At 35.7% G+C, this 26,187-nt stretch overlaps 1 protein-coding gene across 1 annotated transcript in view; it reads right to left on the reverse strand.

Annotated features, from left to right (window-relative positions):
* Positions 1-7,110: 7,110 nt before the first annotated feature.
* SPPL2A (signal peptide peptidase like 2A) overlaps positions 7,111-26,187 on the reverse strand; it is a 52,667-nt gene continuing 33,590 nt past the window's right edge. Inside the window, exons 11-15 of the mRNA XM_049611678.1 lie at positions 25,213-25,269; positions 24,426-24,528; positions 22,750-22,827; positions 21,151-21,311; positions 7,111-10,885 (exon numbers count right to left, since the gene is read on the reverse strand). Of these exons, the coding sequence (XP_049467635.1) occupies positions 10,811-10,885; positions 21,151-21,311; positions 22,750-22,827; positions 24,426-24,528; positions 25,213-25,269 (474 nt within the window). The 3' untranslated portion in view covers positions 7,111-10,810. The remainder of the gene's footprint in view (positions 10,886-21,150; positions 21,312-22,749; positions 22,828-24,425; positions 24,529-25,212; positions 25,270-26,187) is intronic.

Here is a 26,187-nt window from a genome sequence, read left to right on the forward strand (position 1 = left end):
AAAAAAAAAGGTTTTATTTACATAGGATATTGGTAAAAAATTGAAAACAAGGAATCTCAAGAAAAAAATCTCATTTTCTGATACTGGATATCATAATTTCTGTCCTATATTAGCATTGCTAACATATATATCCTAATTTAATAGCAATTAAGATTTTAGCATTTCAAACTCTCAACAATAGCCAAATTATGGAAAGAGCCTAAATGTCCATCAATTGACGAATGGGTAAAGAAATTGTTGTTTATATACACAATGGAATACTACGTGGCAATGAGAAAGAATGAAATATGGCCTTTTGTAGCAACGTGGATGGAACTGGAGAGTGTTATGCTAAGTGAAATAAGTCAGGCAGAGAAAGACAGATACCATATGTTTTCACTCTTATGTGGATCCTGAGAAACTTAACAGAAGTCCATTGGGGAGGGGAAGAAAAAAAAAAAAAAGAGGTTAGAGAGGGAGGGAGCCAAAGAAGAGACTCTTAAAAACTGAGAACAAACTGAGGGTTGATGGGGGGTGGGAGGGAGGGGAGGGTGGGTGATGGGTATTGAGGAGGGCATCTTTTGGGATGAGCACTGGGTGTTGTATGGAAACCAATTTGACAATAAATTTCATATTAAAAAAAAGATTTTAGCATTTTAAGATCATTATAGGAAGTTCCTGAAATGGAAGTTAAATGTCATTAAAATGGAATTACTCTAAGTATGTCTGTTTATGTGTGTCAGTATGTGTATACTTGCCGCACTATTCTTAGGAGATTTTCATCTTGTTTCGTGAAAGTCTCAAAGGGATAACACACAGGTAGCTAATCTTAACCTACTATACTTTAAGATCATAAAAGGCAATTATAGTATACATAAGACCCTAAGTAAAACTAAAACATGTAAAAACATAAAATAACTAGGGAAACCAGCTATTCACTGTATTAATTGACTCTGTGCTTTGAAAAAGATTTAAATATAACATAGGTGCGTAATACCAAATGATTATAAATATACAGCTGAAGAGTAAAAATATGAGGAGAGATGCACATGAAAGGAAATTGAACATACACCTAATTTTGCTCCCTCGCAATATTACATGAAACAGTTCTCCAAAGAAAAATGAAAATTTTTGATAAAAAATGTCATGCAGGTGGTGTGTGTGTGTGGGGGGGGGATTTCATTCCTACACAAGAGTAGAAACAAACACCCATCACCCAGCTTCAATGATTATCAAGATTTTACTGCATTTGCTTAATCTTCTTCCTTTTTCTTATTGTTTAGCTGAAGCTGATTTAACTTCTTTTTCTTTCTTTCTTTTTTTTTAATATTTATTTAATTTGGAGAGAGTGCAAGTTGGGGAGGGGCAGAGAGAGAAGGGGACAGAGGATTCCAAGCAGGCTCTGCTGACAGGCTGACAGCAGTGAGCCGATGCAGGCAGGGCTCGAACTCACGAACTTCGAGATCATGACCTGAACCAAAGTCAGACACTCAACTGACTGAGCCACCCAGGTGCCCCAAAGCTGATTTCACTTAAAGCAGATCATGGACATGATTTAATTTAAAGCAGCTCATGGATATCATATCATTTTGCTCCTCTATATTTCAACATACATCTCTTTTGAAAAATGGACTTCATGACATTATCATATCTAAAAAAAATAAACAATAATTATTTGGTACCGTCTTTTATCTGGTTCATTACCAAATTTTCCTAGCGGGTTCACAAATGTCTTGTTTAATTGGTTTGCTGAATTGGGATCTAAACAAGGTCTACACAGGGATTTGGGTATCATGTCACAGAAATTTCTTTTAATTTACAGCAGCTCCTCCTTCCTCACTTTTCTCCTCTATGCTATTGATTTATTACAAGAATCAATTCAGTTGTCTTTTAGAATGTTGCATATTCTGTATATATAAGTTTGCTCCCTTGAGTGTCATTTAACTTGTTTCTTCATCCTCCATATTTCCCATAGTTAGAAGTTCATGCTCTAAATTTGATTAGATTCCAGGTTATTATTTTTGGCAAGAACACTTCACAGTGCTTTGTGCTTCATAGTGTATTGAAAGGCTTATAATGTCTGGTTGCCCCACTTTTAGTAATGTTGAGATTTATCTATGATTTCAGGTGCTGACAGCTTACACCTTCCTTTTATCTAATGGTTTCATACACTGATGATCATTGCCTAAACCAATTATTTCATTCAGGGTTGCAAAATGGTTATTTTCTAATCCTGTCATTCATGAAGAATCACAGATCTGCTCCCCTACTTCATGTAGCTGGGCAAGTGTCCCTCCCTGACTCTGGTAGAAAAGTGGAGTTTTGATCCTTGGAGAGAGTAAAACAGGAGGTCTCTGGTCTTGAGGATCCAGTCACAATTGAAGGCATGCATAGGTAACATACTGGAAATGGTATTTGAATGAATGTTTACATAACGAATGCTAAGACTGTCAACTCTTTCCCCAACCACACGACTCCAGGAGATTGGAAGAGATTGTTCTTCAGGAATCTGATCATCCCAAGAGAAATACTTAAAGATACTAACCTCAGGCTTTCCCAACAGCAAAGCCAGACAATGCTGGCTCATCCTACAATGTACCTTTCATTTAATAAGCCCCTCTTATGTGCTCAGAGTATCCAATGGGTTTTTAGTTTCTCTTAAACATGAGCAGAAAAACAAAGATTACCTTTCCTCTGAAGAAAACTTCTAATTTTTAACATACAGGATGGAGTTGGAAGAAAGCAATGGCTATACACAGATAACAGTTCCAAAAACAAGGAAGCAAACAAACAAAAAACCAAATAAACAAAAGCCCTATCCATTCATATTTTCAGAAATAAGAGAATATATGGCACCAATGAGACAGCAATTGGATGCTATAAAAAATAAAGTGTCAGAAAGCAAAAAAGAGCACTTGGAAATTAAAAACATGTTAGCAGAAATAAAAAATTCAAGAAAAGGTTAGAAGATAATGTTAAGGAAATCTTCCAGATAAGGGGCAAAAAGATAAGAGATAGAATATTGGAGAGGAAAGGTAAGACAAATAGATTAGTACGGAAGGTGCAACATCGAAATATCAGGGCTTCCAGAAAGAAAGAACAGAGAAAATGAAGGGGAGATAGTAAGAATGAAATTATTTTAAAATATTTTCCAAAATTGAAGGATAGAGGTTGCTAGACTGAAAGAGCTCATTGAGTGATCAGTATAATGGATAAAAATATACCCATACTGGGAATAAATATAAAAAAAATACACACACACACATCATGTATGTTCTAAGAATACTTTGGAATTCACTTACACTACAAAGTGTCCATTATTTATCTGAAATTCAAATTTAAATGGGCATCCTGTACTGTATCTGGGAATCCTACATTGACCTTGTCATTACCAGTATTGGCAATTCTTCATAATTATAATTTGTAACAATCCACTCAGATCACCACTGCTCATCTATTCAACTTCTGATATTCCAAACCCAACAATCACTCAACAATATAGGGACAAAATGCATTTATCCTAACACTTTTTCACTGTCATTCATCACCCACTCAAATCTTCATGTCCTTCCTTACCCAGCTTAAATTTCAAAGGTAATAAGTTAAATTCACTCCTTCACATACATCCTATATTCCCTTCTTCCTCTTTAAACTTCTTGAATATGCTTGGTTAAGTCACAAAGTGTGGTCCCTAGGCCAACAGTACCTATGTCACCTGGGAACTTGTTAGAAATGGGCATTTTTGGTTGGGTCCTACCTCAGACATGAATTTAAAACTCTGGGACCGCAGCCAAGCAATCTGTGGTTCAACAAGGCTTCCAGTTGAGTCTGATACATGGGGTCTCACATTTTAGCATGTGAAAGATGGCCTGTAAAGCGTGATAAAAAACCAGATTGCTGTACCCAATCCTCGGAGTTTCTCTTTCAGTATAGAGTGGAGACAAAAATCTCACATTTTTAACAAGTTTCAAATGATGCTGTTGCAGAACCAGGAACTGCACATTGAGGTCCTGCCCCTATAACAATCACTCTCTCACCTTTTAAAGATAACTTTTTCCTTTTCTCTTCAAACTTTCAGGGCACCTGGGTGGCTCAGTGGGTTAAGTATCTGACTCTTGATTTCAGTTCAGGTCATGATCTCATGGTTTGTGGTGAGCCCGGGTGGCACTCCATGCTGAGAGTGAGGCGCCTACTTGGAATTTTCTTTCTCTCTCTCCCTCTCTGTCCCTCCCCAGCTCATGCTGTCTTGTGTGCATGCTCTCTCAAAATAAATAAATAAACTTAAAAACAAGCAAACTTCCTTCATCTCCTTCTGAAACTGACTCTCAGTTGATGATCCTGATCAGGACTTTGCTTGCAGAATATAAAAGCACTCAAAATAGAAATTCTCATGCTCCCACCAATCACAAATACCTCTCTACCTGCATCTGTATACATATACACCACCTAATCTCCAGTTTCTGGAGAGGAACCCCCCATGTTCCTATCTAATGCAAGCCCTTCCACTTGGGCAGTAGATCCTATCACCCCTGGCCTACTTGAGATAAATTGACTTCATTCTCTGACTTCTTTCCTACATCATCAAAATTTCCCTTTCTACTGGATCCCCATCAACATTCAAACATGCTGTTATTTCTGCCTCTGTCAAACCACCCTTCCCCAAATCCAAACTTCTTGACCCCATTTCTCTTCTTTCTTTTAGAATAAAATTCCAGAAGGGAATCATCTGTACTTGTTTTTTCCACATGTATCTTTCCATTCCAAACTGTGAGTCCTAAACTGAGACTTGAAGGGTCTACACTGATTGTGTGTGGAAGGTGGGACTGTGCACCAAAGTTTCCTACAAAGAGGAGGGCAGGAATGGAGAAGAAAACGATGGGAGATTAAGCTAGATAGGCACAGGGGCTACACTAGTCAAGCTCTAAAAATCACAGTAAGGAATCCAGACTGTTCTGAGACAAATTTGGTGCTGTTAAAGGTTTTTTTTAAAGCACTTGAGTTGCATGATCACATATCCATTTAGGAAAGAGCACTGGCTTATGATGTCGAAGAGTGATTGATAGCAAAATTAGCATTTGCAAGACCAGTTAAGAGTTTGTTCACAGTATAGACGGATTAAATTGAGTTCACGGCAGTGGCGATGGTGAATACGAGGATCGAGAGACATTTGGAAGACGGAATGGAGACGACTTGGCAATTGCATTGGTCTATTTTATTTGCACTGATCAGGGCTGGAGTGGATTTTGTATAGGAAATAATTGGTGAGGCTTTAATTGAAAAATGTTCCAAACACATAAATTTGTGGATGAAGCATTCTTCATTTGTAAAAAAAATTACTTGGTTTTCCATAGCTAGCAGGGCCTATTTATAGGTAAACATTACTTAGAATCTGATTGTTACCTTTCCCACTTAATTTAGAGAAAAAATCCTCTGATCCAAATTGAAGTTTTTAATAGAATGACATGTCAAACCATACACTTTCATCTGCAACTAAGACTCTTAAGAACTCTTAAGAGAGCTGGTGAGAAATCAGTGCCTTACTACGGTTTACAAAGATCTCTCTCCAGAATTCTGCTAAGTTTGGCTATTGCTGCCAGAGCAGTGTCTATTCTGAGAACTCACATGCAGGCAGTTGAAATTTCCAAAACTTTTTTGCTAAGATAGTTTGTTATCATTAATGTTGCCTAGAATTGGTCATTGTTTTCAATTGCTGGTATTAATGCTTTTCATGATACATTATTTTTACCTTTATTTTTTTTTAAGTTTATTTTGAGAGAGAGAGAGAGAGAGAGAGAGAGAGAGAGAGAGAGAGAGAGAGAATGAGCAGGGGAGGAGGAGCAGAGAGAAAATCCCAAGCAGGCTTCAACTCTTCAAGACCATGAGATCATGACCTGAGCTGAAATCAAGAGTTGGGACCTTAACTGACTGAGCCACCCAAGTGCCGCTGGAGTCTAGGTTTTATGCCTTTGCCTTATTTTAATTTGTTGTGGGTCATTTGGGTAGGGGCCACAAGAAATATTAAAGTTGAGAACTACTGATCTAGACTCTTAGGGTTACAGAAATGGAAATGATGTGAATATAAAATTTAGTCCTACTCCTATTTTCTAACAAAACAAAATGAACTTCAGGCTAATAAACATAATTTTTAAAGAACATAAATTAATTTTATTTAAAGACAAAAACTTGAGAGTTGGTTATTTTTTACTCCCACTATACACATTAAACTGTTTATAAGGCTAACTACCTAAAGAAAATATGAATAATTTATTATTTAACCATATGTTAGTATGAATACCTATTAAGAGTCAATAGACTTTCGTGATTTGTATTTTGAATCTTAACAGAAGCATATCATAGAAAATGCAAAAGGTGTTAAGAGTATACAGTGAAAAATAGATCTCCCTCTTAACCCCTGTGCCCTAGCCATCTTACTTGCCCTCTTCCTAGAGACAGCCACTCTTTCCAGTTTCTTATGCATCTTTCCAGACACATGGATATTTGGGCATATGGGATGAAACAAGGTTCCTCTGAGCACGGCATGGAGAGGAATGGACTTCCTCAACATGTGGTCAAGACAAACACATTAGAGATCTATATCTGAGCCAACCACATCTGAGTTAAAAGAATAGTACGATGGCAGCGGGCATCTTAGTAATTTGTGACACAAATGCCATCAATGTTCATTTCAACAGATAGGATTCCTTGGTTAAAAAAAAATCTATAATGCATTTATTCAATAAATACTTATGAAGGGGTATTATGTATCAGTACAAATTTGCAATAAATGACACTTATGGAATCTAGATTTTATGGACAATTTGTCAGACTTAAATAACTATACAATTTCATAAGTGATGATTACCATTTATACTTTATGTGAACACGATCTGGTATACTTTTATTTCATTTTCAATTATTTTTCACCATTAAAAATAAAACAAATTTAAATTCTATTTTAAAATATAATTTATTGAACACCATAATGAATTCAATACATTATAAAATTGTTTTTCTTGTCAGTATTGGCACATAATGAAGTTTTAAAGCATTGCTAAATTAACACTTGAAAAAATTTTAAATTTTAAATCTGTTCCATAAAAAAAATAAAGACCAGTAGTGTTATAAAATTATTAATTTGCACCAACTTACATATCAAAGTGTTAAAAAAAGAATTCCACACTCAAACCATCATCTAAGAAGTAAAAATTCTATCATATGCATTTTTAAAAACGTTCTCATTTGAACAAAATACAAGAGAAGATATCAAATAGGCAAAAACTTTACAATGATTTGTCCTACTGGGAAATTTTACAGGCTAAGCAGATAAACTTTAGATTAAAAAAAAAAAAAATCCATACTCCAAAGGAATAGAAGTTGTTTACAGTATTTTTTATGTAATTTTCTAATCAAAGAAACATGACATTAAATATTCTACATTTGTTTCCTCTTTGTTGCCTCTTAATTGACAATGAGGACTATTCTAAAAATTTAGTTTAAAAATACTTTTTCCACCAATGAACATTTTCATAGATGCAAAGGCTGTCCTTAAGTAAGGGAACATTAAACAAGGAAATTTATATATATGGTCTTCACTATAATATGGCCTGTTTATTACTCTGTCAATCATTTTTACTCTGAAATTTTAGTAACCCAAACGATGAGTACTGCACAATTTCTTTCAAATTCCAAAAGGCTGAGTAATTGATTTAGGTCACTGGAATTTACAGAGTATCTTTCTTCCAGGAAGCAAAATGTACTTATATTCAGTATTTCGGTTTCATTTATATTACCCTCTCCATCCCCCTTTAAAATTGTCCTCTGAGATAAATAGAGCACTGAAAATAAAAAGTTTAAAACTGTAGAATAGGTTATTTGGCATCATCTTGAATAAATTCAACTTTTTTCCTTATTAATGGGAAAATATAAAACCTTTCAAACCAGTGCATTCTACTGGTCTGAAATGCAATTCCTGTGTTTTTGAAATCTCATTGGTGGAGATCAGCCTGAAATTCTAGAAATCAAGCCTAACTCAAATTAGTTCAAATGTCTTTAGTCAAAAAAACAAAACAACAACTGTTTGCTTATACCTATGGCAGAAATCAAAAGAGCAAAGAAAAACTAGAAAGTTCATTTGTATTTACTCTAAATTTACCATTTCACCAAAATCTCTACGGACATGAAACTAAAATCTATACATGCCAACAGCAGAATTCTCTTCCTTCAAAAGTAAATCACAGATTCTACAAAGGTATTGCTAATCTAAAAAAATCTACAAAAACACAATGTATTAGAATATCAAGGTCTTTCACCATTAACCTCACATTTATCTTTGCTGGTCTAAATTAAAGTAAAAATCACCTACCCTACAATTTGAGATATTACTTTGTTTGATACGCTACAAAATGTTCACAGGGAATTTCTAAAAAGTATTATTTTTTTTTCTTGCAATATATCTCACTGTTGTAAAGACATGTTCAGGAAAAAACCAACTCTCTTTCCCGACAAGTTATAGGTGGTGGGAAGATGAGAGAGGAAGAAAGGACACGCGTGGCCTTTTAAGGAGCAATTTTCATCTCTCATCCTTCCTTAATTTTGATTTCCAAAATAAAATATTTCCAGCTAGGTTGCTAGAGAGGGTCTTAGAATACAACATAAAGTTGACATCGAGAATGGAGAAACTTGGAGAATTTCACTCTGTTTCTTATTTTTATTAATCAATAGGATCTCAATAGCAAACTAGAACAAAGTTTTACTTCTTTGATAACTTACGGTTGGATAAAGTTGAATTTGTATCAAATAACTAAGATTTAAGATTTCTAGATGTAAAATGCTCTTCATAAAATGTGGTTGAGGCTTTAAAGTATCAGAAAGTTGGGATGAGTACAGATAATTTTACTAAAAAAGCTCTATTTTGGCAAACATCTTACTGATATTATAAATGAAAATATAGCTGGAGCTTTAAAATGGCACTTAATCTGTTCTATCAGAGTCTGCCAAATAAATTAGATTCTTTGGAAAAAATTCAAACTTGATATTATGGAGGCAAAATTAAGATTAACTCTTACTTGTCAGATACTTACCTGTCATATTGCCATAAACCAAAGGACCCATGAGTATACTAAGTGGAAAGAGGGGCTCATTGTTAAGGGAGCTGCTCTACCTACAGTTTACTCAGCAAAAATTAATTAAACAAAAGCAACTAATGCCTCAAATGTTAAATTTACTTCAAACATAAATGCTTTAAAAAGCATTAGCTTTATCTTTTAATCAGAGAAATGGTCTAAAGATGAAAGATCAGACTTGTTCACAATCTTGTACATTACTTGCAGGGAAATGCAAAATCCTGTTGTTGCAGTCACTCATCATTTGGGAATTTTTTTTTAAATGTTTATTTATTTTTAAGAGAGAGAGACAGAGAGCACAAGTGGAGGAGGGGGAGAGAGAGAGGGAGACACAGAATCTGAAGCAGGCTCCAGGATCTGAGCAGTCAGCACAGAGCCAGACACGGGGCTTGAAACATCAAACGTGAGATCATGACTTGAGCTGAAGTTGGACGCTCAACTGACTGAGCCACCCAGGCACCCCTGGGAATTTCTCAAAGAAAATAAACGACAGTAGAAAGATACTTTGACTTCTGACTCCCAGGATAATGTTCAAGGCCACATTTGAGATTTGGCAAAGAATGAGAAAGATATTTTTCAAGTTGGAAGGTACCACCAGGTACCAGAGTGATTAATTGGTCTAAATTACTCATTTTGCAGATGAGAAAACTGAGATTACAAGGGTTTTAAGCTAAGACAATTTACTCAAATTCTTTTATTGTCATTAAATTGAGACTAACCCAGCCTCCTGTCTTTTGTCTCCAATTCTTTCCTCTGGAGCACACTTTGTATATTAGTAAGTCATCCTCCATCAAAATATTAAAAAATTAACAGTGCTTTCCTATGGGGAAAAGAGTGGGAATTAGGGGAAAAAAAGGTGGTGGATGAGGGGGTAAGAAGAGATGGTTAGGGATGTTACACTCACACAATGAGCCACATGTGTTAATATAAAAGTTGACTAAAAAATATTTTACAAAATGTCAAGCCTTAACACCAAAAGAACCAAATTCCAGAGGTAAGAAATACCATGGTGAAATTGAATGTTAGTGTAGAAATTTAAGCTACCTCTTCAAGAAAAACAGACCACTGAAAACTGAAGACTAGTTCTATATATTATGTTTCTTTATATCTGGAAAAATATTTTAATATAATACATAGGCAGACTAAAGTAATTCAGATTTTCAAGTTTAAAAAAAGACTGGGATTTTTTAAAAAAAACCTTATGCTACAAAAATACGCATTTATAGATATTCCCAAATCCTATTTTTCTAACCTCTGCAGTGAAAAGATCCAAAATTTCATCGCTGAACTGCCTTCTAGCATGATCTTAAGCAGTTATTTCTATAGAGCATAAAGTTAATGTAATTCTTTACAGTAAAATCTGTTCATAAACTCACCTTGACAGAAATACTTTTATCTATCATTAAGAGTTGAAAGAAACAGATTTTAGTAGAGGGGTGGGTCAAGACAGTTTTTTAGAAAAATATACTGTGTATAATAGATCTTGAAAATTACACAGACCATACGCTTTTATTTAATGTGAAGGCACAACTTTAACATAGTTAAAAGCAAATGTATTTCAACTATTTGATGTAATTGTCAGTACCAGATCTTTAAAAATATATATTTGCAAGCATATCATTGAAGCTTCTTTCAGACTGTCAATTCAAAAATCAATTTCAAAAGTCAAACTCTATTTGTAGAAAATCAATTGACAGGTCTACAAAATATTATTGTTGGACATTCTGTTCGCCAGCAGCCACAGGGCTTTCTTCATTTGTTGCATAGTCCAGGTGGCCCATCACCTAGGCACAAATAAAACAAGTTAGGAAATGCAAATTTTCAATTTGCCCTCAATATTCACTAATTTGGCAAAAGGATTCCCACTTTTTAAAAAGGACACAGAGTACTCCCTGGGACTGAGCACTCCTTTTGGAGCAATGTAGTGGCTCAACATCCATGCTCTAAGAATAAGATCAGGGTGACAGAGAAAGCCTCATCATTTGACTCGGAGCCAACCTGATGAACTCTTTCTTTAGATCTTCTACTATTTCCATTTCCCAATATGAATTACCCTTCATGGCAATGGGAACTCTACCACAAAAGGAAGATATTCCTGATGCTTAATCTAGGACACTATTCCAGGCAGTGTTCACTCCTAAAGGTAAAAAAACTAAAAATGACCCCACAAGTCACTTTGAGAATACCTGCTGGTTTGGGGACAGTGTAACTTGGTTGATGCCTTGAACTGACTGTAAGACAATTTAAGAATGATACTTGAGGGGTGCCTGGGTGGCTCACTTGGTTAAGCATCTGACTTCGGCTTTGGTCGTGATCTCACAGTTCATGAGTTTGAGCCCTGCACTGGGCTCTGTGCTAACAGCTCGAAGTCTGGAGCCTGCTTCAGATTCTGTGTCTGCCTCCCTCTCTGCCCCTCCCTCACTCGCACTCTGTGTGCCTCTCTCCCTCAAAAATAAATAAAACACTAAAAAAAAAGAATGGTACATGAAATTATGGAAACATTGTATGACAAACATTTCTACTAAAAACAAATATACTGAAGGTACTTAAAAGGTCAAATGAGTACCTGAAAATAAAATCAAGACTACATTTGCTATAGACTACTTTAGAGGAATTACCAGTTAAACTTTTCTCAAACGATCACTTCAGCTATGTTCCATATTCCTAAATAAATCTTTTCATATTTGGGAATGAAGGAAGAAGAAACTGCTTACATGTTTTCAGTTTCTTCTTCAGATAAACTTGCTTAAAAATAGAAAGAAAGTACCCACTGTCTTTGTGAAGATTGTCAAAGATTTTTAGATTAGTGATATATTTTCGGTATTGTGATGCACATTTTCCCTTCTTTATCAAGAATTAGAAGAAAGACCAGCAAGATAAATATTCCTATTTTTGTAAAAGGATTCTAAAAGCTTCAGTGTTTTTTGGAAAAGGAAGCAGAAGGTGGAGTCATTTCCAAACGGGGTCTCTGAACTTGCCAGACAAGAAGAACACAATATGAGCTGAAGCTTCTGCTGACAATTGTCTCAAGTAACAGAGACAGCTTATAAAACCCAAACCTGCCAGTACTCTACAAGTCATCTCAAGGCCAAAGCAGTTTTGAGGTCCTTTATTTGCCAAAGATATTCCCTACATTAAGATAGTTACATGTTCGTAGCACTTCGAGGGGGGGAAGGTCCAATCAAGAAAGGTTAACATATTTACCAAACATTTCACTAGATGAAACATAAGATGAAGTTGTTGAACTGTTGATTTTAGTCATAATTCAAATGAGGGACAGAAAGGAGAAGCATGTAAGATATATTTAGGCTCCTTTTCTTCTAGCAATTTAGAAGCTCTGAGGATAAGAGGTTGGAGCTGTGGGGAAAGAGAACTAAGTGGCCTCAGCAGAATGGGTGCTGGGGAAATCCTCTTTCTTCCCCAAGACCTGCTTACCCTGGCAATTGTACCCTAATGACAGCCTATACGTTACCACACACCTCTTCTTTCCTAAACCTCAGTTACCTCACTGGCACTATAATCTAATTCCTAACTACATAAGCAATGTATTAGATTAAAAGAAAAACTTTCAAAATCAACTTATTAAGAAGTAAACATCTGTACTCTTTATTTACTTTTCTTTACCGACTTTTCAATGAAAGCAAAGCAATACAGAAACATAAAGCATGACCTTGAAATAGGTTTGTATGTATGTATGTACGTATTTATTTATTTATTTTAATGTGACTTCTTTTTGAGAGAGACAGAGTGCAAGTAAGGGAGGAGCAGAGAGAGTGAGGGAAACACAGAATCCAAAGCAGGCTCCAGGCTCTGAGCTGTCAGCAAAGAGCCTGATATGGGGCTTGAACTTACAAACCGTGAGATCATGACCCAAGCCAAAGCCAGATGCTTAACTGACTGAGGTACCCAGGTCCCCCAGATAGGTTTTTATTTTTAAAAAACTTTGGGGGGGTGCACCTGGGTGGCTCAGTCGATTGGGCATCTGACTTCAGCTCAGGTCATGATCTTGCGGTTTGTGGGTTTAAGCCCTGCGTTAGGCTCTGTGCTGACAGCTCGGAGCCCGGAGCCTGCTTCAGATTCTGTCTCTGTCTCTCTGCCCCTCCCCTGTTCATGCTCACTCATGCTCTCTCTCAAATATAAAATAAAAAACAAAAAAAAATTTTTTTTTTAAATTTTTTATGTAGGCTTCACACACAGTGAGGAGTCCAGTGTGGGACCTGAACTCATGACCCTGAGATCAAGACCTGAGCTGAGATCAAGTTGGATGTCTAACCAACTGAACTACCCAGGCACCCCAAAATAGGTTTTTAAAAACATAACAAAAATTAATATAGATAATAAAATTAACTGGCAAAATTGGTATAGTTCTCCATAATATTTGTAAATAAGCAAGGTCGATTTGGAAAGCTGACCATTGGGTCAGCTTGCCTGGCATTTACTGATAGTTCTGCCTATCTATAAGTGAACCAGACTCCAGAAACACTCTAATAAAACTATCATTAAAGGGGGAGAGGTAACCGGAGAGTTGTTGATACTAAAGCAGTGTTGTTCTAAGTATCTCTGTATTCGGACTTGTCAGTTACAGCTTGTGACTTCTAAAAATAATTAGAAGCACTAGTGACATTTAACAGAGACAAACCCACTGTTTACTGGATATCAACAAACCGAACACTTACTTCCTATCCAGAGTCAAAGAGCCCATTGGAGATTGCTGCATAACTCTAACTCCACTGATTTAGAAACAAACAAAAAAATCCCCTAAAATGATGATTTCTTTTAGTTGTTCTTTATGCCAAAGTAATTATGTCACTGCTTGATTTTTCTCTCTAGAGAAAAAACACCTTTATTTATTCTACACTAATTAGAACTTAAGACTTTGAGTACAATCACATGGAATTGAATACTGTAACTCTTGAAGCATTCATGAGTTGAAGCATTAAAAAAAAAGCTGAAGTATTTTCTTGAAGCATTCAAGAAAAAAGTTCATAGGAAATAATAGTGTAAGTGGCTTTGAATTATAGGAAAATAATATACAATTAAGATCTCCAAATTAGTAATATTTTAGGGAAATCCTATAGAAATGTTACTTCTTTTGATCAGAGAAATTAATGGAAAGGGCTGAAAGACTCTAAGTAAAATACTAAAGTACTTCCATGAAGTCTCAGTTTTAGAAATAAATGGAGTATAATTTCCCCTTTGGAAAAAAGTATAAAAAGGCTAACCATGACATTTAAAAAATCTCCAGTGCACATATGTGGATCTTGAGAAACTTAACAGAAAAACATGGGGGAAGGGAAGGGGAAAAAAAGTTAGAGAGGGACAGAGAAAAACCATAAGAGACTCTTAAATACAGAGAACAAACTGAGGGTTGATGGGGGGTGGGTGAGAGGGGAAAGTGGGTGATGGGCACTGAAGGAGGGCACTTGGGGTGAGCACTGGGTGTTGTATGTAAGCCAATTTGACAGTAAATCATATATTAAAAAAAAAAAAAACAACCCAGTGCAAAGTCCTGCTTTTTACCACCACTTTTTTTTTTTTTTTAATTTTTAAAAATGTTTATTCACTTCTGAGAGAGAGAGAGAGAGGGACAGAGACAGAGACAGCATGAGCAGGGGAGGGGCAGAGAGAGAGGGAGACAGAATCTGAAGCAGGCTCCAGGCTCTGAGCTGTCAGCACAGAACCCAACACAGGGCTTGAACTCACAAACCATGAGATCATGATCTGAGCTGAAGTCAGATGCTTAACCGACTGAGCCATCCAGGTGCCCTGATTTACCACCACTATTCTTGAACCCACTCTAGTATCAGGTATTGGAATGAACTAAATGATTAATAGCATAAACAAGTATGTCACCACCTTAGATTCTGGCTTTATTTTATATTACCCATTTTGTATTTGATTATGTCACAAAGTAGCAAAAACTGTTGGCACTTGCAAAAAGAAATGATTATATATAAAGACTGTAAAGATACTAGTCTAATTTAACGTTTAAAAGTGTCTCACTTTTAAACACAACAAACTTATAATAATTTTGGCAATTTTATGAGGGCTGCTAAAACACAAACTTACACACATACCCACAAAAGTGACTAAAGGTCAGTGGATTAAGGACTGAACATTACAGATGCTTTTCATGAAGAATTTCAATAACACTAATGGAGAATTTATAGTGTATAAAATACTGTTATCAGCAGTGTGGGTTCCTAATACCTATGAGATAATAACTCACTGAGGAAGGTATACATAAATATCTACACTGTGAAGCAAATATTAATAAGTATTTAAAACACAAAATCCACAAAAAATATGGGGAAAGGTGAATCTAATTTCAAGTGGAGAACTCTTGGGTATCTGCTTGGAGAAGGAAGATTTTGAGTTGGCAATACTATAAGAGATATTCTGGAAACCATCTGGCAATGCTATGAAAATAATGGAGGCAGAGGGAGAGAAGGGAAAAGGTTACGACACTGCTAGCCTGAGAGATGAACCAGGAACTACCTGAGGGTTGATTTCAGGGCTGACCCTCAGGTGTATCTTACACTGGGTCAATACCTTGTCTCCCTCTGTTTTACCAGACTTTTTGAGGTTCCAGGTTGTACTTTCAAAGCCTCTGCCTAGCCTTACCTGATCTCATCCACTTGCCTACCAAGCCCTGGGTAGGCATAGCCCTGGGCTAACCCACCACTATGGATTAGATTTTCCCACCTGCCTGTAGATCCAACCTCATTTCATGGATGAGGAGACAGTCATAAGAGATGACGTGACTTGGCAGAACTGATTCCAAGGCCTATAATATACTGTTTCCCACAAATGTCAACATTCAAGCTAAATTAATTTTGAGTTTAGCTTTTTTTTTTAAAAATAGGAAACTGCTGTATATATATACATATATATATACACATATATATATATGTATATATATTTAAAAAAATTTTTAAATGTTTATTTATTTTTGAGGGACAGAGAGAGGCAGCGCGCAAGTGGGGAAGGGGCAGAGAGAGAGGGAGACACAGAATCCAAAGCAGGCTCCAGGCTCTGAACTGTCAGCACAGAGCCCGAAGTGGGGCTCGAACCCACGAGCTGTGAGATCGTGACCTGAACCGAAGTCAGACGCTTAACCAACTGAGCCACGCAGGTGCCCCTGAACTGCTGTATATTTTAAAGTTTATTTATTTTGAGAGAGAGAGAGAGAGAGAGAGCGAGTGAGCGAGCGAGAGAGTGAGAGAGAGACAGCAGGAGGAGCAGACAGAGAGGGAGGGAAAAGAGAATCCCAAGCAGGTTCCACACTGTAAACGCAGAGTCCAATGTGGGGTTTGAACTCATGAACCATGAAATCACGACCTGAGCCAAACCAAGAGTCAGACACCTAACTGACTGAGCCACCCAGGTGCCCCTAATTTTAAGTTTAAAGGCTGGACAAAAGTAGTGAGACATTTTCTTTTTCACAATAATGGGGATAACTTTGTGAAGGCATTACATACTATAAGTTTCAAAAATGCTGGTTTTCTAAAAAAATATTCTCTCCTGGCAGCAGTCTGTAATATTCTGCAACTAACTTGCCTAAAATTTCAGCATGTGCCTTTTCTTCATATTTTAAAGTCTAGTGTACAGTGGGAAAATGACCACATTTAACAGATTTCTTTTTCCTCTGAGGCTTGTGATGGCTATCAAATCTTTTTGCAAACTGAGTTAAACGAACTAGATTTAACAAACACCTTAAGTTTTAATATTCAAACTGGGAAAACAGAAATCTAGTTAATGAACTGAAAAGTAACAGCCAAGCAACAAATAAACCAAAACAGAAAACCCAATTCCTATAAATAATAGCAGCAAATACACAGTGTTTATGATATGCCAGGCCCTATTCTAGGCAATGTGCATATTTGACAACAACCAACCCTCTGAAATAGGATGATTATTATTCTTTTTTACACTGGAGGAAACTGAGGCACCAAGAAGCTAAGTAACTTGTCTTAGGCCATGTAGCTAATAATGAACAAAATCAGAGTTCAAACTTCGGTAATCTGGTACCAGACTCCACACTTTTATTACTAGGTGCTATTTTATATTCTGAATATCTTTACTTAATAGAATGATGACATCACACTCCAAAAGTGAGAAGTGTATAACCAAAGTTGTCTTACTCTTTTTTCTCTTAATCTTTTTTCTTTAAAAAAAATCTTTTTTTAAGTTTATTTTTAAGAGAGAGAGAGAGAGAGAGAGAGACAGAAAGTGTGAGGAGGTCAGGGGCAGAGACAGAGGGGGACAGAGGATCTGAAGCAGGCTCTGTGCTGACAGCAGAGAGCCCGATGTGGGCTCGAACTCACAAACTGTAAGATCATGACCTGAGCCGAAGGCAGATGCTTAACCAACTGAGCCATCCAGGCACCCTTTTTTCTTTTTTAATATAGTTAAACAGTAAAACAAAGTTAACAAGCTGCCTCCCTGTCCACCCCTCTCCACCCCTGCAATTTGTTTTACCTTTTTGGGTATGTTAAAGTGAATTTTCCTACAACCAATTGTCTTATTTAGCTTCTATGTTATATGATTAAGGCCCTGGAGTCTGCCCTGCTGGGGTTATTTACTACTGCTTTGTGTCAGCTCTAGTGGTCTTCCCCTTCATAGGTAGTTACTGTGAAGCAGAATTCTAATTTTTTTCAAGATCACTATTTTTAAGAATGAGAATGAAACTTGAATGGTCTAAGGCAGACGAGTTGTTCATAGGGAATATAAATGCATCCCTTGGTTGAATTCCTTCCTTACCTATCATCCTCTTTCCCCTCAATAAACATCATAGAGAGAAAGGAGGAAAGGTAATAAACCAGAGAGAAAGTGAGCTGTATTTTCAAAGAAACACAATGTTATTACATTTACGTATATGACATCTTTAAAATTCAAGTATTTATAGTGTGAGTTGGCATAAAAAGATCTCCACACAAAATGTTCAAAGTAGTTAGCCCTAAAGGAAGGGTGGGGCAGGTGGAATAGTTAGAAAAGGACGTTCTATGTTTACTTTAGACACTTCTGTATTACTTGTTTAAAGAATGTAAACATGCATTACTTTGTAATTAAAACACACACACAAAAAAAGAAAGTAAAAACAGGATTAGGGTGTATGTAAAAATTTTAGTTCATTAATTTCCACTAATAATATTAACCTATTAATCATTAAAATAGAACAAGGATAATCAGAAATCCTTCAATGAACATTTTTTCACATCAACTTTGTCCAAATGTTTAATCACTTTCTGGACAATCCCTTGAAGAGAAATTACTGGGTCAAACGAAATGGTAAAATACAGTACATGTGTTTGAGAGTATTACATAGCCATTAAAATGATTTTTTTTAATAAGGAATTTAAAAATGAAATAACACGCAGTGAAAAAAACAAAACAGAGAACTCTTTGGAGTATGGTATCATCTACCCACATATGCATTTATCCAAGAAGGCACACGAGGGAACTCACATAAATCTTAAGAGCGCCCACCCTCAAGGTGGTGGAATTATAGGTGGACTTCCTTTTCTTGTGTTTTTCTATATTTTCAAAATTTTCTGTAATAAGCACACATTTTTAAAATAAAATGCTCTAAAAGCTGTATTAAAGGGGAAGGAAAATTTTATAAGTAAAAATGCTGGTGATGAAAATAACAAGACACATACTTCATTCTGTAAGACAGTTATATGTGTTCTCATTAACAGTTCCGAATTTAAATTCTAACCTAAAAATTTAATGTCAACCCTAATCGAAATCTCCTTATGTTGCTCATCTTCTCTGTCCTGCTCTACCTCATAACCAGTGAATCAGATAGAAACTTCTTGCTCACAGTTCTGTCCCGAGCTGCTGCTTCTCCCTCTGTGTTCTCACTCGGTGCTTCCAAATTTCTGTCTCTAGCTAGGTCTGTTTCCTGCACATCAGGAGACATTCATTCATTTGCCTATTATTTCTCTCTTCTTGTTGGTCCTATAGGTGCTCTGAAATGTCCAATATTGAATTCATCACCATTTTCCTCAAACCTGTTGCCCTTCTTTATCTCTGTGAATGGTATCACATCTACCTACTCAGTTACCTAAGGCAGAAATCCCGATTCCATTTCCTTCTCTTCTCCCTATACTGACACTATCACTGTATTCCATTAATTATGACTCTAAATTTCTCTGGACTTCGTCCTCTTCTTTTGATCTCACTACTGTATTGATTCTGGCTACTATTGCCCCTGATTATAATAGCTGCTTTAAGTTTTGCTCCCTTCTTCAATCCATTTTGTAGATTTCTTAAAACCCTTAAATGGTCTATGTTCTCAAGATAAGAGTTCAAAGACCTCTTTGAAGGTCTTTGGCTTATAAGACCTTATGGGCTGTCACCCCTGTTTCCTTCTCCAGTTTTCATTTCCTACTGTTACTCAACATTATAGTCATCCTAAATTTCACTCAGTTTCTAGAATGTGCCATGCTCTCTTCCCTCTGAGCCTTTCAAGACATGGTTCCTTCCACATGGAACACATGGCTCAGGCTTCAAGTTTCAACACGTAAATTTAACATTCTTTAAGCCTTCTCTAAATCACCTTTGATTCTGTCACAAAACCACAAGCACTGGGTATCCCATTGCTAGCTTTCATGGCACCCTATATAACGAATAAATACATTTATCATACTTTGTTAGTGACTATCTGCATCCTCCATAAGCATCTCACTTTCAAGAGGCCATGAGAGTAACACTGTTTCGAACTTGTTCATCTTTTATCACCAGCACCTAAAATAGTACCTGGTTCACAGAACTGCTCAATTAACATTTGCTATATGAAAATAAAACTATTCTAAGAAAACGGTTATGAAGAGCACTTTCTGGGATGTGGCTTTCAAAGGCTAGAAGTAGAGTGTATGTTGTAGGACATACTTTAATTTTTAAAAATCTATAAAAATAAAAAATTGTGTGGGTGCCTTCTTCATGTAAAAGTTACATGCTATTTTACTGGCTTAGTCAAGGGCCTTGTAGCCATAATTCCATGCGCATAAACATAAGTTGAGACAAAAGCAATGTGAGGTAGGCAGGGGAAGTATTATTATTTTAACCAAATTTCAAAGGAATTACAAGATTTACCCAAAAGAATTCTAGACCACTGCTTCTTCAAATTATAGTAGTCTAACTTAATGAGTTAATCACCTCTTGTTAAATAAAGATGATACCGTAGACCAACTGCAAGATGGATATGAACTTTGAACTGTTTACCTACTAACAGAATTGCAGCCACCCACCCAAAGTATCTCTATTTTTGTTCATGTGACCACTAACACACATGTATGAGGGTGGATGGAGGATGGTAGTTTGTTGTAATAGGCAAAGCAGAGCTTACTGCCTCATGAAAAAAATCAATGTGATGACCCTGACCTTAGTAAGCTAGAGTTTCCCAATCCCCTTTAATTTCAATGGAAACAAATTTTACTGGAATATCAAGAACATTTAGAAAAAGGAGAAAGGGGCTTAACTGTAATGAAGAAAAAATGCAAACATAACAGGTTCTGATACCATGATTTCCTCTGCTCCAGGAATTTTACAGAAAGGTCTGTCTTGATCCATTAATCTGAAATGGGTACCCTATTGAATTTAGTTAGACCCTTTTAGGTACTAAAGAGAGTAGAATTTTTATCTGCAAAACCTTAGGACTCTACCTATATAAATAAATAGCTAATATCAGACTCAAAAATTCCGTACTTATAGTTTTATTTTTCATGAAGCCTACTTTCCTGTGCGGATTTGAAAACTTATGTTGAAATGCTGTTGTGGTTTTCCCTGATGCCCTCCCACTGCTTCTTGGTAGTCTCACCTGGAGTCACCAGGATTTTGGCATCAGATGAGATGAAAACTGATGGTGCAGCAGGTGGACAGTAAGGGAGTAATGGTGGAAAAAACTTGGGACATCCTGACAGATCCAAGGTAACTTCTGGGCACATAAAAGCTATATATATATATATATGCAGTTCCCAGCCAAAGTTAGTCACTGAATTACGTCCTAAGATAACTTGGTAACCAAGATAGAAGCAGCACATACCTGATAGCCGTTACCTTTCCAGAACTTTTTCATTTCCTTACGTCTCCAAGCAACAACTGAGGCAGTAATAAGTGTGCAAGGAACTAAATAGAGGAGAGCAGGTTGCCCCTTTTTCATCAGCACCAGAACCACAAATGTAAGTATCATGCCAACAGAATAGGCTATAAGAAGAATACCAATTATCAGTCATTTCTACATGCTACCAAAGGCAGATTTTGACTCCCTCACTGAAGTGGTGGTTTTCAAATATTTCTAAGGATATTTTTGCCCTATGACTTTTTTCCTAATTTCATCATTTTCCTAGACAGCAATTAGGAGAGACATTCTACAGAGCTTTTGAAAATTTGGAAACTAGTTAGTATTTCAATTATAATTACCCTAATCATCAATCATTGATAAAGACAGTAATTCAAGAGTCTCAATTAGTCACTGTTAAGGATGGTAAGTCATTGCACATTTTGGATAACTAAAATCTGTACCAAGGGGTACTAAAAGTTGCTTTGAAAAATCTTCCTAATTTTAATTATATACTTCTTGGGCTTCAACAAGTGCATACCAAACACCATCTGATCTTTCCTTAATGACTGAGGGTCTCATCATGAACATGGGATCTCAGAACATTGGAGCTAGAAGAGCCTTGACAGACAATTCAGTCTACCTCCTGATTTTATAGATGAGGCAATGGAGGACCAGGGAAGTTAAGTGAACTTCCCAAAATTATACAGCACAATGGACAGAGAACCCTGTAATCTGCTTTTCATTGAGTGTTCTTTTATTCTATCACACTGACTGGTGCTGGACTTTAATATGTTAATGCCCTTAGACAGTATCATTCTTAATATCCTTAGACTGCTTTTCTTATTTCTTTATGTTTTTTTTCTTTTTGTCATCATTTCATTCACTTAGCTGTTCTTTCTTGCCGTCAGGTACCTGTTTCTAGTAATACCCTTCTCTATTGCTAGTGTACATTCTTAAGTTACTGCATTTAACTCCACTATGGAATTGAAAACCTTGCTAGCACAGTATGTAAATGGCTCTGGTACAGGCTGCTTACCTAAGAATAAAGAACTTTGGTGTATGAACTTTGAGATACCTGTTTGATATGCTTAGAAGTATTTTTTGGCTTACTTCCTATTCTTGTCTGTTCTCAATAATGGAAATAAAGGGATAAATGACAATTACTTCTGCTGTCCTAGGTTAGATGTTATTGTGCCATAAATTCATTTATATACATACACATTTATTCATATAGTATTTTAAGAAAATCTAATATTATACAATTTATTGATTACTGATGTGCCATATGCTCTAATAAAGCATGTAAAATATGCCTATATCTAATAAGCTAATAAAGCTAATAAAGCATATAAAATATGCTTATATCTAATATAAAACCTACTGATTTACTTTCATATATAATTTTTTTAAACCTCAAAAACTTTATGATATAGGTATTAAAGTATTTTTCCTTTTTGATGGAAAAACTTGTCTTATTAGTTAATGATGAAGAATTAGAATCCCGGACTCCTTATTTTGACACCTCTACCTTTTCCTACAGACAATATAATTCAAACATAATAGAAAAAAACAGAAGTTTACCAATTGTGGAGGAAACATAGTATATAGAAGAAGAACCAGTCTGAACATCAAATCTTCTACAGTATGCAACCAACAGTCCTAAAAAACAAAAAATAAATTAAAAAAAACAAGAAAACCCAAACTCCACATTATTTTCTTAAAACAGTAACAGCAACACAAATTTAACTGCAACAGCACACACTGCATTATATTTAACCTTCATTTTTATACCATGAGAACATTAAAGTACCCACAAATTCTGGACAAAATTATAAATGCTGATTTTTTTTTAACTTAATGCCATTTTTAAACATTTTTCCAAGCCATTAAACAATCTTTAAAAACATGATTTTTTATTAGCTGCTTAACATTCTATGATATGGAGAAAATTTTTTATTATATTTCTGTGGTATCAGTTGTATTGTCTCCTCTTTCATTTAGAATTTTAATGATGTAGGTTCTCTATTTCTTAGTCTAACTGAAGGTCTGTCATTATTAGCTTTTTAAAGGACCAACTCTTAGTTTCATTAATCTTTTCTACTGTTTTCCTGTTCTCTATTTTTGCTGTATTTTATTATTTCCTTCTTTCTGCTAACTTTGGGCTTAGTTTGTTCTTCTTTTTCTAGTTCCTTACGTGTAAAGTTAGGCTGCTTATTTGAGGTTTTTCTATTTTCTTGATCTATGTGCTTATCACTATAAACTTCCTGCTTAAACTGCTTTTGTTGTATCTCATATGTTTTGGAATGCTGTTTCTCTTATCATTTTTTTTAAAGTATTTTTTAATTTCTCTTTTAATTTTTTCTTTGATGCTTTAGTTGTTCAAACTACTTTGTTTAATTTCTATGTACTTGTGAATTTTCCAGTTTTCCTCCTGTTACTGATTTCTAGTTTCATGCCACTGTGGTCAGAAAATATACTTGGTATGTAATTTCAATCTTCTTAAACTTGCTAAGATTTGCTCTGTGGCCTAACATGTGATCTATCCTAGAAAATGAACTAAGAGAGTTGCTGCACTGGTCTCTGCCATACCAACTCACACGGCAGAGCTGTTAGCTTCTCTCTATCTGGCTTTACTATGTAAACTAAAAGTCTTTTTCAGAAGCAGCCGTACTTTTTACCCTTCACAGGCACTTAGTACAGAGAGACTGCAAGAAAAGCGAGGAAGGACAATCTCTCAGCTGATTAGCAAAGACTTCTAAGTCTTTTACTTCTAAGCTATATTATTAATGGGCTGGGATTAAGTTTACACTGTAGGTTGCCCAGTGAGGAGAATATGCAGACCTGCAACAACTATCAAAGAAGACAGACCATATGCTCTATTTTTTTGGTATTATAATGCCATATAACTATTATTTTAAAATAGAAGTAATAGAAATTACAATACACTTCATATTATTAAATTCAACTTTTGAAGAGTTTTATTATAAACTTTCTTGGGGAAGTAGGTCAAACTGATTCTAGGTGCTTCCTCTAAGAAACTTTTTTTGAGCCATGGGAGATATCTTTGGTTGTTACCATTTGGGCTTTTTCTTCTACCCCTTGAAATGCCTTTTTTTTTTTTCCTATCTTGGTCATTGACCCAGCTCTAGCCATAGCTACAAATACTTAATACAGAGTAGGTAACTTTCAATAGATAGTAAATGTTGGCGATTTTAAACCATCAGTATATTTGTACTGAAATTGTTACTATTGCTTACCTGGTACAATAATGTCTCCAAAACCCAGTATTGAAACTGGCATGAGGCACACACTCATTACTGAGAAATAGGCCAGCTTTGGTACCCTGATGACTACCGGTAACTGTAATTATGGGGGGAAAAAAAAGGCACCAATAAACTTCTTAGGAATATTTACCCACATCTCTTAGAAAGGGAAGGATATGAGAGTAATTGTTTTAAAACTTTTAAATAGACACTTTAGAAGAACTTGAAATCAGAGAACATAAACTATACATATATACTCTGAATCTAAAGAAAGGTTGAAAGAAATAGATACACAAGTTTGGAAAAATGAAACCCAACACACATAAGGGTTGACAGTATTAATCTAGTATCCCCGCATCTAACCTTTTTTTTTCCCTTTTTACCAAAAATCGGACTGAGGCCTTGACATAGATTTTTAAAAATTTTTTATTATTATTTTTTTTGCAATCTGGATTTTTTCCCCCAAAGAAGAATCTTGTCTCAGAGGGTATGATTTAAAGTCCAATGAACATATCTGAAATACAATCCTTACTTTCTCATGGGGAGCTGAGGGTTGAGCAGTGGCTTCCACCAAGTTTCCATCATTCTAGGATGAAACCCAAGTCAATAGGTATTTAATAATTTAGAATAACTAAGAAAAGGGCTATATTTTGTGAGAAATAAAGTTTTACAATACCTTAACATGCACTACATGACCAATGAATTATACAGGAAGGCAAAATTATTAACTGGACACACATATATACGCTGGCAGCCGTTTCTATTTAATTGCCATCCCTACCTTTTCATTATTTCCAAAAGGTCCAGCTGCAAGTTCAACCATGATGCTCTCGCCATTCTAAAATTGAGGAGGAAGATGAAAGAAATTGCCCAATCACTCAAAGAGAACAATCTACCAGTATTCAAAAATAATTTGACCCCATGGCTAATGGCCTACAGAAAACTGATGAAAAATGGGCTGTAGAACACTTTTTTCCTAAAAGAGTCTAGCAAAAATTGGAGCCACCTAAAACAAAATTCACCTAACATATGGCTTCACACTATTAGAGCTCAACAATGATCAGAAACTAGCAGATAAACCACACACAGATTATTCAAGTGAAGCTTTGGGCAGTGATCTGTACTGACAACTAACAGCTACTAGCATTTTTAATAGGCTATAAATTTTAAGTGCTTGTAGTTACATTATGTCATATATTATGTGCCCTTAGTCATTTTTAGCAATAACAATGAATAGAGACACAAGAAATACTAAAATCTGATTTGTAATAAATATTGGTAACTTTCTCTGAATAAAAAAGACTTTTGACCTTCTGCCTACTTGCCATAATAACAATGAAGCCAAACTTGAAAAGACCCAGTCCTAAAGAACTTGAGAAGCATCTTAAGCTTGTCTCCTGTCCAGTTTCAGCCTTGCCAGCTTTTTATGTCCCAATCAAAACATTAACCTTAGCTGAATTTCATCCATGGTATCTGGCTAAGGCCTTTTTATGTGGGCTGTGTGAGGAGTTCCTTAATAGTTCCTTCCTGATAGCCAAGTCTGTTGTGAAAGGGAAACATTTGGAGGTAGCAAATTAAGACTGCTAGAAGCATCCATCTATACTTTACATTATGATGAGTATATCACCAAATAGGTAGTGGGAAGATAAATAAATGCTGCATAAGGAGAATTTGATCAACTAGTTATAATATTTTCCATGTGGGTGGGGAACATTGGAGAAATCACTTTAGTGTTTTTAAGAGGACTTCACTGATA

Source organism: Panthera uncia (assembly GCF_023721935.1).
Source record: "Panthera uncia isolate 11264 chromosome B3 unlocalized genomic scaffold, Puncia_PCG_1.0 HiC_scaffold_1, whole genome shotgun sequence".
Lineage (NCBI taxonomy): Eukaryota > Metazoa > Chordata > Mammalia > Carnivora > Felidae > Panthera > Panthera uncia.